The sequence below is a fragment of the Apodemus sylvaticus genome, chromosome 15 (genome assembly GCF_947179515.1).
Source record: "Apodemus sylvaticus chromosome 15, mApoSyl1.1, whole genome shotgun sequence".
Taxonomy (NCBI): Eukaryota; Metazoa; Chordata; class Mammalia; order Rodentia; family Muridae; genus Apodemus; species Apodemus sylvaticus.
In genome coordinates, this window is record NC_067486.1 from 55,388,433 (window position 1) to 55,402,310 (window position 13,878).

Below are 13,878 nucleotides of genomic sequence, written 5' to 3' on the forward strand. Positions count from 1 at the left end.
AGCTTTTCTATAAATATGAGTGGCAGCATTCACAACTCTTGAGTTCTGTACATCTGTATAACCAGGGTTATACAGAAAACACCAGGACTGTTGCTAGATCATGCAATAATGGGTAACTCTTGGTCCCTGGCCAGAATGGGCTAGGAATGTCTGAATACAGGTAAATACTTCCATAGCAAACCCTGTGCAGCGGCTGCTTCTGCTGTTTCCATTTTCACTGACACCAGAAATAAGTTTCTTTAGTTCTCCGATGTGGACTGAAAACTAGTGACTCTCCCAAAACATTCCATGCCATCAGCAATATCTTGGACTGCTGAAACATCCTGTCTCATGGATTATACAGTTATTAGAGTATCTGATTCTCCTCTGGTTATTAGAATAACCATCTAATCCCTTTTTAATATATGTTCCTTCTATTGGTTCTTTTCCACTAGAAGCAACAGAGTCATGCAAAGATAAAGCCTAATTTTAACAAATAAACTTTAGGGATTTCAATTATACATCATATCACTATTTTTAGATGTTTATAAATGAAAATGTCTTAGTTAGGGTATCAATTAGGGCTTCCGTTGCTGTGAAAAGACATCATGACCAAGGCAACTCTTACAAAGGCAAACATTTAATTGGGGCTGGTTTATAGTTTTTGAAGTTCAGTCCATTATCATAGCAGGAAGCATGACTACATGTAGGCAGACATAGAGCTAGAAAAGGAGCTGAGAGCGCTACATCTTGATCTAACATCAGACAGGAGAAACTAACTCTTCCACACTGGGCACAGCCTCAAAGCCCACCCCCACAGCACTTCATCCAACAAGGTCACACCTCCTAATAAAGCCACACTTCCCATGGGCCAAGCATATTCAAACCACCACATACGGTTTCATTGTTGTGAAGGGACAGCATGACCAAGGTAACTCTTATAAGGCAAACATGCAGTTGGAATTGGCTTACAATTCCAGAGCTTCAGTCTATTATCAACAGGAAGGAAAAATGGCTGAATCTAGACAGATATGATGCTAGAGGAGCTGAGAGTCCTACATCTAGATCCAAAGGCAGCCAAGAAGAGGCTGCCTTCTGAAGGCAGCCAGGAGCAGACTGGCATCCACAAACTGGGCGGATCCTGAGCATAGGAGCCCTCAAAGCCTACCACCACAGTTATGCGCTTCCTCCAACAAAGCCACATCTACTCCTACGAGGCCACACCTCCTAACAGTGTTACTCCCAATGGCCAAGCACTTAAACACATGAATTTATGGGGCGAAACCTATTCAATCCACCACAGAAACCTAGCCACTAATACATATATGTTATAATGCATAACTTTCAAAGTAGTGGGGTAGAGTAGGAGGAATAGGAAGAAGAAAAAGAGAGGTAATTTTCCAAAATGGAAACAAAAATATTTTAATAGACAAGATAATTGCCTTAAATGACTCAATTGGGACATGTGAAGAGTGAATGGGTCTTGTTTTAATTTCTATCATTACATCATAATGAAAATACTTTTTGGGGGGGGGGGAGTATGCTTCCATACATTTGTAATCACAGCCATTGGAAGGCCAGCCTGGGCTCTACAGTGAGTTGGGGAACTACCTGAGAAATTATCAAGGCCTCATTTCAAAATAACAAAGCAAACAAAATAAGACAAAAATCCATTTTTAATTTTTTTCCTGATATAAAGGGAACAGGCTTATTTTTAGCGATTAAAAATATATGCCAAAAATTATCAATATATGTATTCCCAATATTTCCCTCCAAAGAAAAATGGAAGGAAAAGCTGTATCATCCCATTAATATCCTTTTAGCATGTAAAGTACTACAACTTCTCCCACCTACATACATATTTCAAAGATAGTTGCTCCTCGATAATTACATTAGAATAGAATGTTAAAATACACAATTCATAACATCTGTAAAATTGCTGTGCATAAGATGTCAGCACTTTTGTAGCAATACAAGGAGTTGAAAATACTGTCATTACAGCATTAAATAATCGAGGCAATATCATAACCTTAAGACATATCACCCAACTGATTAATTAAAAATGAAAAATGGAAGTGCACTTAATGCAGAGATTCACCACAAGAAACATTCCACATAGTATTGTTTAATACCACACACAACACAAAATCTAAATGGCCATCCAAGAGACATGATTAATTAAATTACAATGTAAAAATACAGGGGAATTTTATGTAGCCATTAAAAAGAATGAGGTAGTTTTACTTATGCTGATATAAAAATATCTCCAGTACTCACTTTATTAGACTTATAAATCCAGAACTCCAGTGTGTTTTTGACAAGGAGATGTCTTAAAAAGCAGATGTGTGCATATATACACATTTGTAAATAAACATATAATTGCACACACATACCAAAGTCATGTCGTATACACAGGAATTTTTTTTTGAAGAATTTACATGAAATTCTTTAGTGATGATTGCTCCTTCTGCAGTTATTTCTTGAAGAAACTCAGTTTTCATCATACTGAATTGCACACTTTGATATTTTTTGTAATTATTTGTAATAATTAAATCAGTTCTTCCTAGAATTAACAGGCAGCAGCAAAGATTCCAAACTTCCAATGACAGAAGAACTTAAATGCAAATCCATTAGAACATTTGTGCTTCCGACAAACTTTGGAAGAGCTAGTTTCCAAGTAGTCCTTCCATTGTAGAATTTTAAAGAAAGCAAAGCAGTCATTACAATGTCTTTTGACTTCTTTTTCTTGGTTCTAGACTCCAGTGGCTGGCAGAGTAAGCCAGTCTGTGCCATTGACTTCGCCTTGTGACCCTGGGCACGCCTCCACCTTGGTCACAGTATCATAGAGAGGGTTGCTCTTCTCTGTGTAGCTAGCATAAGGCTGCATTTCATCCTTGGCAAAAGCTCAAAGTTAAAAATCCATTCACGAGAGCTAGAAATAACTACCAAAATTACCCATGTTTCTACCATGTTAGCATCTACTAATAATGTTTATATGTGTGTCTCATATGAGCAGAAGATCACAGCTTTGTTTTAGTAATCTATCAACAACAAAATCTAAATCTAGTAATCTATAAACAACAAAAAACATTTGTTGATTATTTATATTTTGTATGAGATGGCTGTCGAGTGACTGTAGACATGTAGAGGAATGAGGTGACATAAGTATTTTAAAAGAATGAGTCAAAGAAAATAAGAAGATGGTCATAGGAGACTAAGGAACATGGTTTAAGCTTAGAATAGAGAAAAATTATAGTGGCGTTTAAATGGGGAAGTAAAGAATTAGACATAGTTTCATGGAGAAGGGAACATCTACTTGATCTCTCCAGAGATTACAATCCAAATAGGGCAAAGTCATTAAGATCCAGTTTATCAGATGAAAAAGTAGGTTGGAAGATAGATAGATAGATAGATAGATAGATAGATAGATAGATAGATAGATAGATGATAGATAGATAGATAATAGATAGATGATAGATAGATAGATGATAGATAGATAGATAGATAGATAGATAGATAGATAGATAGATAGATGCAGAATTTTCTCCTTTGTTATAGCAATTGCAAATCAGTGTATTTCATTCATTTCTGGTAGTTAATTTCTGATTTATTGAGACTTACATATTAATTATCAGAACATGTTGATTCCATAACTATTTATAAGATATATTATAGATATATGATACATATTTAGCAAAATAAGTATGTTTCACTACTAACTGCAAAAATCAGAATTTTGCTCGTTCATCCAAAACGTGAATATTAATGGAAATTACAGACTGTTCTGCTAGACTTAAGGCCAAGTAGTTTTAAAATTTACAAATATATTAATTAATTTATCTTACCTCCTCAGCAGCTGGGGTAGCTTCAGATTTTGGCAATTTACATTTTCTAAAATAAAAATAAAAAATTAAACATCTGGAGTCACTGCAGGCAACATCATTGTTTAGAATAAACAGTTACAGTATTAAAATGTTCTAATAATTAATATGTAAGTCTCAGTAAATCAGAAATGAGCTACCAGGAATGAATGAAATGCACCAATTTGCAGGCATTATAACAAAGAATTCTGGTTCTTAAGCAGAAAAGCAAAATGTTGAGATAGGAGCTTGATGCAATAAAATGTATGTTGTGCCATCTCTTTGTTATGTAAAAAGAAATGTTGTGGCTATTTTCTCAAATTAAAGATATTAGAACGTCTTAATTCTTAGCCCTAATTGGCTTAATTCACAGTGGTTGGCCATCTGAGCAACTCGCTAAACACTGTCATCATGCAAGGTAATCCTATTCTAACACTTCATGTGTCCCTTTTGCTTACAAGAACATTGTTGTTCCTCCCTAATGTAACAGTCAGCCAGCCATCCAGCCAGTCAGTCAGTCAGCCAGCCAGCCAGTCAGTCAGTCCCATATTTCTCACCCTTTTCTAATCAAATAAGGTTGAAGAAAAAAATTCATCAGTTAATACCTGAAGCCACTGATTTTCAAAAGACAAATGCATCCTATGATGATCAAAATAATAATAGATGGGATGGTGTACAGAATATATGATCCTAGTAATTGGGCACCTGCAATGATAGACAGAAAAGTTTATGGTTCAAAGGTGGTAAGTCCAAATAATAGTATACTTTTCATTGATAAAATGAAGCAGGAGTTCATGTCTGGTACTGAAACATGCTCAAAATCAGGTGGCCAGAAAGATCGTGAGCTCTGGAGAAGGGGTGCAGATCTTCTACTATGCTTTGCTAAATGGACAATGGACACACTGTCCATTGTCTTCTAAACATTTATTTTATACTCATAAATTAATGCTGCTTTCAATCTTGGTCAGAAAAATTGTTTTCAATGACTAATGGTTAATGCAGGGACCCATAACTGCTCAAGGTTCTGAGAATAAATGGTTGTTGAATAGAATGTTCAGCTTTAAACGTTGTATCTCTACCACCCCATGGAGTTTCAAGGAACAAGAGGAAGAGTGGCAAAAAGGATGGAAGAACCAGAGGACGAAAAGGAGTGTTGTATCCTCCAGGCATAAAATATGTGTTGAACTCAAAGCAGCAAGGACTACAGGTAAAAGATGTGTACAAGTCCTGACCTGTCAACATTCCACCATTAATGGGGGGAATGGATCATAGGTTGTCCTTGTTCAATTACATAATCCACCATACATACTCATGAAAGCAACCTGAATTAAATACAATGTGACACACACAAACACACTGACAGTGACAATAACACAACATCCACAACATGCACTTGTATATATAACACATACATGCATACAAAGAAGGAGAAGGGGGCACGTTAAGAAGACGGTCAATGGAAGGAGATAAGAGATAATAATGGGAGAAGTGTTATCAAAGACACACATGCATGTGTGTGTGTGTGTGTGTGTGTATGTGTGTGTGTGTAAAAACTTTAGGATAAAAACTTTAAAAAGTGTCTCAGAACTTTGAGAGACTAATTAAACATCTATTTCTTTATTCAAAAAAAGGGAAAGAAAACAAGAGATCTCTTCAGTAAAAGAAAAAATGATGCAGGAAGTTCTTCTGTAGCTTGCTGTCTTTGCAGAATACTAAGAACCCTATTTCCTCAGAAAGAAAGAGAAGGGACAGGCAGAGGCAGAGTACCCAGTAACTCAGAACATTTCATATATATTCATATATATATAATATATATATATGTGTGTATGTGTGTATGTATGTATATGTATATATATGTGTATATATATGTATATATGTATGTACACACACACATATATATATGTATATATATGTATATATATATATATATATTGAGATTTGTAGAGCTGTGAATGAGAAGCCATGTTGTGCAAAGACATTACTCCTAACTACCATTTTGTATCCTGAAACCCAATATAAAGCTAGCGATGTTCTTATTTTTATCATTGTATCATGAACTTCAAATAATAAATAATTTGTGTGTGTGCCATAGTAAGCATGCAGGGGCCAGAGAACAACACGTCCAGAGAACATAAATAATTTCCAATAAATATTGGGTTCAGAGACACGATGGAATGAGCAAGAAAACCTAATACTGACTTTGAACAACTGCAACAGAATCAGGAAGAGAAAATTCACCACTTTTAGTTGTTTACTGAATAGGCATATGACAGGTAAAGGTATTAATGTATTATATCAATAATCAGAGAATTAAAGTCTACACATCACTGAAGTATGAAAATATTTTATGGTGGTCCTTTAAAAAGGCATTTAGAGAAGTAAAGATTAGAATTATTTAGAACTGGAAGTTCTTTTCCCTTGATATGAAGTTACAAAATACTTCTCAGGCACAGCAGTGAATTTCCTAGCTTTAGAATAATATCTAAATAAACTGCTCAAATTGTCTTCCCTGTTCTGAGTTATTCATTATCTACTACTGAGGAATAAATTAAATACCAGTTCCCTCTCAAGGAAGGAACAGCTGCTGTGTAATCCCACCACTCAGGCAGCAGATAAAGGCAGACCCATGATGTCAAGACCAGTCTTAGCTACAAAGAGATCTTATCTCAGAAGAAGAAAAAGACAAAGATAAAAGAAAAAACAAGGAAAAAGAAAGAGAAAGGGAAAACAGGTAGGTAGCCTGTGGAGAGCTCAGCAGGTAAAAGCACGTGCTGCCAAGCCCGAGCACCAGATCTCCATCCCATACAGAGAAGGACGTGTTGTTCTCTGGCCCCTGCATGCTTACTATGGCACACGCACAAACATGTACATACATGCAAACATACATACATGCATACATACATACATACATACATACATTCATACATACATACATACTAAAGGCAAAAAAATTAAAGAAGGTACTCACCACCTCTACTCAGTTCTATGACCAGAGTCTTGTTACCAGTCGAATGATAAACCCAGCAGGACACAGTAGACACATTGTTCTGCTCCCAGTGGCATGTGCTCCTGACAGTCACGGTGCCATTGCTGTGTGATTCATTCTTAGTGACACAATCCCCATCTGGAGTCCAAGAGATCTGTGCCGCAGGCTTGCCTGCAATTGCCTCACAAACTGCAGTTCTATTTTTCCCTGGAAAGTTGGTTACTTCAGGAGGCACTGGAGAAATGGAAAGGAAATAAAGATGCAGCCTTGTCACAAATTTCGAGGACATTTTTTCTAACTAAAATTGGTGACCTGAAATAGCACAATATGTGACACTGTCACTTACCCAGCACTTGGAGGTCATAATCTTTTTGGAAATTCCCATCAGGTAGTGCTATGTCACAGGAGTAATGCCCCTCATGCTGGAGGGACACTGCACTGATCTGAAGGTAGGGACTAAGGTCAGGTGTGAAGACCCAGGTGATGCTCCTGTTCGAGCAGTTGGTTTCATTGATGTCCCTTGTATCTACTCTGTAGGATATTACGCAGAAAGACTGTCCTCTGGGGGTTATTGTCCATGTTATTAATACTGCTTCTGTCAGTGGAATAGAAGGGCAGCAGAGGAGAGCCTTTGTACCCATCTGTACAGTAGTGTTAACTGCATACACATAGAGAGAGAATGAGAAAAGGAAACCTTGTCAGATAGGTCTATCCACAGTAACTTATATGAAGTCACACTAGAACAATGCTTGACTAATGGAAGTATTACAGCAATAGTAGATTTTTTTCTCACTTTCCCATGTTTAATCAATCAGAATTAAATACATTATTCATCTCCTAAAGTAAAGGTTCAGGCATGTGGGCTATATCCAACTTGTGCCATAAATCCTCACATTGCTTGTACAGTCACGTAAAGAGTCCATGATGGATTCAAGTTTTCTGAGTGGTGATTACTCAACAAAATTATCTGTCACAATCACTTGTGACTGCAGTCGGCAATGTCATTACTTTAACAGGAGCAGAACTTGATGGGATAATCCGTGCTTATGATGAACCTCCATTAACTATCTCTACTGCCCTATATCTATGTCACTGGCCTCTTTGGGGAACTCAAGTCCTCACAAGTCACATTCATATAAAGGTCACCTAATTAGATGAAGAAAGAAATTCTTCAACACAGACCTGGGAGGGTGCTAATGCCACAGTCTTCCCATCAGTCACTCTAAGATGGCAAAGGTTTAGAGGCAAGTGTTCAGGGTCCCCTGTGGCCTAACACTCACATCACCAGATTCTTTTACTCCTCCTAAATCTGTCCAGCAGCCGAGGCATTCGTTACTGTTTCTTAGCAAGGTCAATTCTCATTTCCACAGTGCCGGCCACAAGATAAACAAGAATATTACCTTCTGTCATAATTGATGAACTGTTCTGTGTTTTTTGATTCTTATCAGTACAATTTGACTCTAGAAAATATTTAAATACAAGTGGTTAAATATTTAACTGATTGTAAGCAGGAATTCAAAGTTTTATTATCACTGATATGTCAACATTACAAAAATTACATTTATAAGATATTAAACAATCATTTCCCATTTATGAGTGACTTTATTTTGCCAAATAGTTTGTATAGTAGACCTGTCTTCCTTCCAGCGCCTTGCCAGGTCCAGGGTAGGCGCACCACCTAAACTGACTGCATTAAACTCTTTCTTCAGATGACCTCCCCTAATTAAAGCCTAGGCCCCCCACACACATATGAAGTAGATTTTTAGCTTGGTCTTCATGCAGGTCCCTCAACAACTGGAGCGGGGCTGTCCCTGACTCCTGTGGATCCAGCTTCCCTAACTGGGCCTCCTTGCCTGACCTCCATGAGAGGATGCACTTAGTCCTGCAGTAACTGATGTGCAGGGAATTGGGGAGTGATACCCAGATGGCTCCTCCTTCTCAGAGGAGAAGGGAAGGGGTTTTGGGGGAGGAATTAGAAGAGGGGGAACTAGGATGAAGGTGCTGATACTGGGATATAATGTAAATAAATAATAGGGATGTAAACATTATTGGGATGTAATAGGGATGTAAATAAATAAATTAATTTTAAAACAAGACATTTGGTCCAATAATAAACACTTCCCACAGTTGAAGAAACAAAGCCATTCTCTGAAAGTGTAGAAACAGAATCACAAAGAGTTCATCTTCTCGCTTCCTCCCAGCTGCTGCTCTACCTTGTGACTGAACAGCAGAAAAGAAGCAGAGCAGGGTAGGAGAAGGATGAGAGCCCTTTCCTCTTTCCATTCCTTCCTTGAGTTCTGGAGAGTTGTTCACAATGATAACGGTCCAAAACCAAGATTGCACATAGAGGGAGACAGGAGAATAATGATTGTCAAAGCAGCTAGCCATACCATGAATTTGAGGCCAGCCTGAACTACATACACTGCTTTATAAAAAGAAACAAAACAGAGTCATAATCAATTTCGAGATTGGTTTCTGAAACATTGACCTATAATAATCCCATGCTTCCCACGCAGCAATTAAAAACACAGGAAAGAAAAAGTAGACTTGTTTGTTATCCTAAGATACCTACACTACTTTGAAGTGCTAGTGTGTTTTTAATAGTAAAATTGGACTAAGTATAAATGTATATTTCAAACAAAAGCAAAAGACTGCCTATGCTAAATATCAGAGGAGACAATGAAAGTACAGAAAATCTGCAATTAAGAACATAAAAAGATACAACAACAACAGAAATCTGTCATTAGCTGGAAAAGGGGTGGAATCAGAAGACATGCTATTAAGCAGAATAAGCCCTGTACAGCGAGGTGAGTGGCCCATGGTACTGCATGTGAAAGCAAACTGAACCCAAGGCCTGAAAGCAGGAGTGGGTTACAGTGGACTGGGAAGGGCGTGGGCAAGGGGAGGGGCTGATGGTGGAAGAAGGGATTTCTTCCTTCTTTCCTTTCTTCAGGATATAGGGTATATTATAAACCACAAATCTACAGCTGTTTGATTTTAATTGAAAATAGATTCTTTCATAAAATAGATTATAATTGTGGTTTCCCTTCCCCAACTCCTCCTAGATCCTCCACACACACCCAAATCCACACCCTTTCTTGCTCTCTCTCATTAGAAAGCAAACAGTAGACATCTAAAAAATAAAAATAGTAATGAAATAAGATAAAGTAAAAACAAAGCAAAACAAAAACCAATAAGCCAAACAAAACAGGAAAAAAATGGAGCTAAAGTAAAAGCAAAAGGAACACATGTAGACACACACATTCTCACACACAGAAATCCCATAAAAACAAAAAACCAGAAAGCATAATATATAACTAAAAGGCCTGTAAGGGAGGGAAATACCCAGGCAAAGCATTAGGACACAAAAAAAGCTTCCAAAAGTACCATTGAGTCCATTTTGCATTGGCCATCTACTGCTGGGCATGATGACTGCCCATAAGTGTAGTTAACATACTCAGTGAGCCTCAGTTGGAAAAAGATAATTTTCTTTTGTGAGAAGTTATCTACTGGAGATAGCTTCTGGGTTAGGGCTGGGCATCTGTCCAGTTCCCCTCTCACCACTGGGACCCCATCTGGCTTAGACCCGTGCAGGCTCTGTGCTTGTTGTCACAGTGTCTGTGAGTTCACATGTGTGTCAGTTCTGTGCCTAGAAGGCCTTGTTTCCTTGGTATCTTCCATGCCCACTTGCTCTTGGTTTTTTTTCCTGTCCTCTCTTCAGCAGACTTCCCTGAACCTTGGAAGGAGAGATTTGATGGAGAAACCCCATTTAGGAGTGTTATCTTCTTCCTATGGTAGCATGCAGAGTACCTTCCAGTACCATGAACAATAGTCAGTAGGGATGAAGGTTCTAGGTAGGCAGCAGCCCAGCTTCTTCATGCTCCATGAGTTACATAGGTGTTGTCTTTAGCAATGGAGCCTGACCGTCATTGTGTGGAGATGAACCAACAGCGTGGCCAATACGGCCACCTGACTTTTAACAAAGATGCCAAAAGCACACATGGGAGGAAGGTAACCTTGACAACACATCATGCTGTGAAAATTGGATGTCCAGATGTGGATGAAGGAAAACAGGTTCCTATCTCTTATCTCATACAGAAATCAACTTTAACTGGATCAAAGATATTAATATGAGAACTGAAATGCTGAAGCCATTAGAAGAAAGAGTAGAAGAAACATTCAAGATATAGCAATAAGTAAAGCTTTAGTCATTCAGGAAATAAAGCCAACTATAGACTAAAGAAATTTCAACTATTATAAGGAGTTTCTGTACAGCAAAGGAAATAATTAAGTGAAAACAGCCTTCAGAATGGGAGAGGCTGCCACTTGCTAAGTATATATCTAAATATTTTTAAAATTCCAAAAAAAGCATCTGACCAGTTAACAAATGAGTTGAAGTGATCTGATCTCAAAAAGAAAAAAAATGAACAAAAATGGACAATAAACATGAAAAATGTCCTATCTAAGTACTGACCAGGACAACCCTGCTTACCTTACAGGATCAGACAAGATCAGGCATGTACAGGCTGGTCTAAACATAGAAAATAGTCCATAAATATTAACCACACATAAAGCAATTTGAGAGCCTACAATCTAAACACTCTCTGAAAACCAAGCACTGTCTTGTTATGATTATTGATATAGAATGGGCATCAAGCCAGGAGGTAGTGGTACATTTGTTTAATACATGAACCCAAGAGACAGAGGCAGGCGAATATCTATGAGGTTCAGGCCAGCCTGGTCTACAAAGTAAGTTCCAGAACAGCCAGGTCTGCACAGAAAAGTCATGTATTAAAAAAAAAAAAAAAATGGGGCCGGGAGCATCAACTACAATGTGACCTATTGTGCCCTCTACAATGTTTGCTGCAGTAGAGCCCCTCAGTACCTTGGTGAAATAAGAGAATTCATTATGAACTTAGCACCTTTTTCCTATGTTCTTCAGGCCTGTTTGGATTGCTAGTGCTAATGCTAATTCTAATAAACACGTCCATTTCCACGACTGAGCAGTTTTCCCTAGCATCAGCTTCTGACCTGGTCTTCCTTGTTTGACACTCTGCTTCCCTCCACTCTCCTCTTTCATAGCCAATAACTCTTTCTTCTTCCAGGATCATAGGTATTCAGTGTTATCTCCAAGTGTGAAAATGTTCTTAATTATCTGTTAAGGCATTTCCAATATAGTTGTAATGTATTGATTGGTTATTACCACGAAACAAGAACAACAAACTGGCATTTTCCTTGGTTGAAATTATAGCATATAGATGACTCGCAATTTAACATTTTGTGACAAATTCTATGTATTAATTGCTAGTACCTAATTTTTTTTAGCAGAAATTACTGGCAAAATAAAGGGGTCATTAAAATTTTTAATTAATAAATATTCCTTCTCCTCAAAACTGTAAGGTCTTGGAAATGAAACAGCTATATTAAAAATATAATGTAAACTTTCCATTGAATGATAAATGTTGTGGTGTCCAGCAGTTCAAAAGCGTGCTTTGGAACGGGAGTGAGTATTAAGAGGACCAGAGAATGAGAAAGCTTCCAGATCAGAGATGAGATGTGAGTTGAGACTTAGGATTCTTAGGATGTGGAACTTCTGAGAAAAGAGAATTGCAAAGAAAAAATAATGACTTTAAAAGGAAACATGAAACAAATGGGTATTTTAAAAAGCTGTGGATAGTCGGTGTTGGAAAAAAAGCCATACAAATGGATAACTGGAGTCAAAGCTGGGAACTGACAGCTTTAATCCTATTACTTCTTCTGCATGTCTATTACATAGAGCAGAGGCTTGCAAACTAGGTATATGGCTGCCTTAACTAGGGCTAAAAATACTTATTTATTAATTAAAATTTTAATGACCCTTGCCAGTAATTTCTGCTAAAAGAATGGATACTAGCAATTAACACAGCTTTATAGCAAGATGCTCTGAAAGCATGATCAGTGTCTTAGTCACATGGGAAGATACTTAACATCATTCACATGAAAGAAATGAGAATATGGCTCTACAGAAATCCATTTCTTATCTCTGAGACTGACAAAATACAAATCATTTGAGAAAATACCCTGTTGGGGAGGTGAATGAAATTTCACAACTTGAGAGTAGGAAATTTAACAATATACAGCAAAGTTACTCACGCATTCTTCACTTGACCTATAGATCCTACTTCTAGGGATCTATCTCAAAGAAACATAAACAATAGTAAGAAAAAATAAGTGTGCAAAGCAGTCCCTCGCAACATTGTATAGCGAGACTTTAGAAACCCAAATATTCATCCATAGATCAGTTGACAGTTTGGTACATCCCTAAATTGAAGTACAATGAAAATCTTTTCAAATAGTGAGGAATGGTTCTATACATTTCTATTAAGTAACCAAATATATCATTTAATAGAAAAGTGTGATATGAGAAAGAACATCTAACATTCTATTATAATCTACCATATGATGAAAGGAAAAGTAGGTGTGTCTGGTTTTTTGTCTTCTTTTCTTGCTTAGAATTTCAAGAATGAGAAGATAAAATGAGAGCAGAAGTAGAAATCAGTATTTATGAATAAATTCTTTTTCATAGGTCTGATTGAAAAACAAATAACCATTTTACACAATTATAAAACATGATTTTAAATGATTCTCAAATTATTTATAAGACCTAAAACTATAAGTTAAATGAAACAAATAAATCTGTGTGTCTGATGTTTACTGAATAAGCACATGTAGAGGAACCCTCCCAAATAACTTTAAAAATAAGATTTGACCTTGTGCCTCCTGCAGAATTTAGTAACTTGACAATAACTTAAAAATCAAAATAATTTAAAATCATAGTCATGACAGCACTTGATGTTACTTGCAAACTATGAGTATATTTGCTATGAGACAAATCAAATGAGCTATTTATAAAAACTGAGAATAGATGGTGACAACCAGAGTCTGGGGAAAAGAAGAAAAAGAAAGTCGGTAGGTATAATGTTAGAAATAAAAGTATATCGTAGTGTTCTCTAGAATGGCAATAGAATCATAATCAATGTAATTGAGTGTCTAAAAAATTGTTGGAAGAAAGGA

The 13,878-nt window shown here is 37.0% G+C and overlaps 1 protein-coding gene across 5 annotated transcripts in view; it reads right to left on the reverse strand.

The window, feature by feature from the left end:
* Window positions 1-1,447: 1,447 nt before the first annotated feature.
* The window catches only part of LOC127665493 (cell surface glycoprotein CD200 receptor 1-like), a 28,926-nt gene continuing 16,495 nt past the window's right edge, over window positions 1,448-13,878 (reverse strand). For 2 of the 5 annotated variants that reach the window (XM_052157817.1, XM_052157820.1), the window contains exons 2-7: window positions 8,226-8,285; window positions 7,172-7,483; window positions 6,808-7,059; window positions 4,445-4,544; window positions 3,825-3,870; window positions 1,448-2,872 (exon numbers count right to left, since the gene is read on the reverse strand). In XM_052157817.1, coding sequence (XP_052013777.1) covers window positions 2,732-2,872; window positions 3,825-3,870; window positions 4,445-4,544; window positions 6,808-7,059; window positions 7,172-7,483; window positions 8,226-8,285 — 911 coding nt within the window. In that variant the 3' untranslated portion in view covers window positions 1,448-2,731. Of the gene's footprint in view, window positions 2,873-3,824; window positions 3,871-4,444; window positions 4,545-6,807; window positions 7,060-7,171; window positions 7,484-8,225; window positions 8,286-9,038; window positions 9,123-13,878 lie in introns of all 5 variants that reach the window. The other 3 variants (XM_052157816.1, XM_052157819.1, XM_052157818.1) reach the window with 3 other exon arrangements.